This window comes from Buceros rhinoceros, unplaced genomic scaffold (genome assembly GCF_000710305.1).
Source record: "Buceros rhinoceros silvestris isolate BGI_N320 unplaced genomic scaffold, ASM71030v1 scaffold41229, whole genome shotgun sequence".
Classification (NCBI taxonomy): Eukaryota; Metazoa; Chordata; class Aves; order Bucerotiformes; family Bucerotidae; genus Buceros; species Buceros rhinoceros.
In genome coordinates this window covers 1-665 of record NW_010433960.1, presented here as the reverse complement: position 1 = coordinate 665, position 665 = coordinate 1, and the positions used below count along the sequence as shown (strand labels likewise).

Sequence of the window (665 nt, the reverse complement as noted above, 5' to 3'; positions counted from 1 at the left end):
AATCCTTTTTGAAGGCGTAGGAGACGGTGATGGGCCTGTTGCAGAGGTACTGTCCGTTCATGGCCTCGATGGCGGCATCCGAGGCGTCAAAGCTAGCGAAGTTGATGAAGGCGTAACCCTTCGAGTTGCCCGTGTCGGGGTCTCGCATGATCTTGGGTGTCTGCAGGATGACGCCGAAGGCGCTGAAGGTGTCGTACAGCAGCTTCTCGTCGATCTCGGGGTCCAGGTTGCCGATGAAGATGTTGGCCCCCACGTCCAGGTTCTTGTTGTGGGCCGAGGCTTTGTTCACCCGGATCGGCTTCCCGTATAATTTGATCATGTTCATGATCTTAATGGCATAATCTGCATCCTCCTCGCTGAGAAACTCCACGAACCCATAGCCTGCAACGAGCCCCACAGGGAGCTTAAGGAGAGGGCAGACCTGCGGCTCATCCAACCCCCTCGACTCTAACCCAGCGAGCCCAGGGCTCCCTGGGGGGATCGGGAGATGATTCCCCTGGGATCTTCCCTCCATAATCCCTGTATTCCATCAGACTGCCGGGAGAAAACAGTAAATATCTCACCCTGGTGCTGGCCCGTGACTCGGTCCTTGGGCATGTGGGTATTGACCACGGGGCCCGCCTGCAGGAAGAGCTCCCACAGCAGCGGCTACCCGCCGATTTTCT

At 57.6% G+C, this 665-nt stretch overlaps 1 protein-coding gene across 1 annotated transcript in view; it reads right to left on the bottom strand.

Moving 5' to 3' along the window:
• The window catches only part of LOC104500615 (splicing factor 3B subunit 4), a gene marked incomplete at both ends in the record, with an annotated part of 966 nt that extends 316 nt beyond the window's left edge, over nucleotides 1-650 (bottom strand). The window contains 2 exons of the mRNA XM_010144283.1: nucleotides 16-381; nucleotides 564-650. Of these exons, the coding sequence (XP_010142585.1) occupies nucleotides 16-381; nucleotides 564-650 (453 nt within the window). The remainder of the gene's footprint in view (nucleotides 1-15; nucleotides 382-563) is intronic.
• Nucleotides 651-665: the final 15 nt, after the last annotated feature.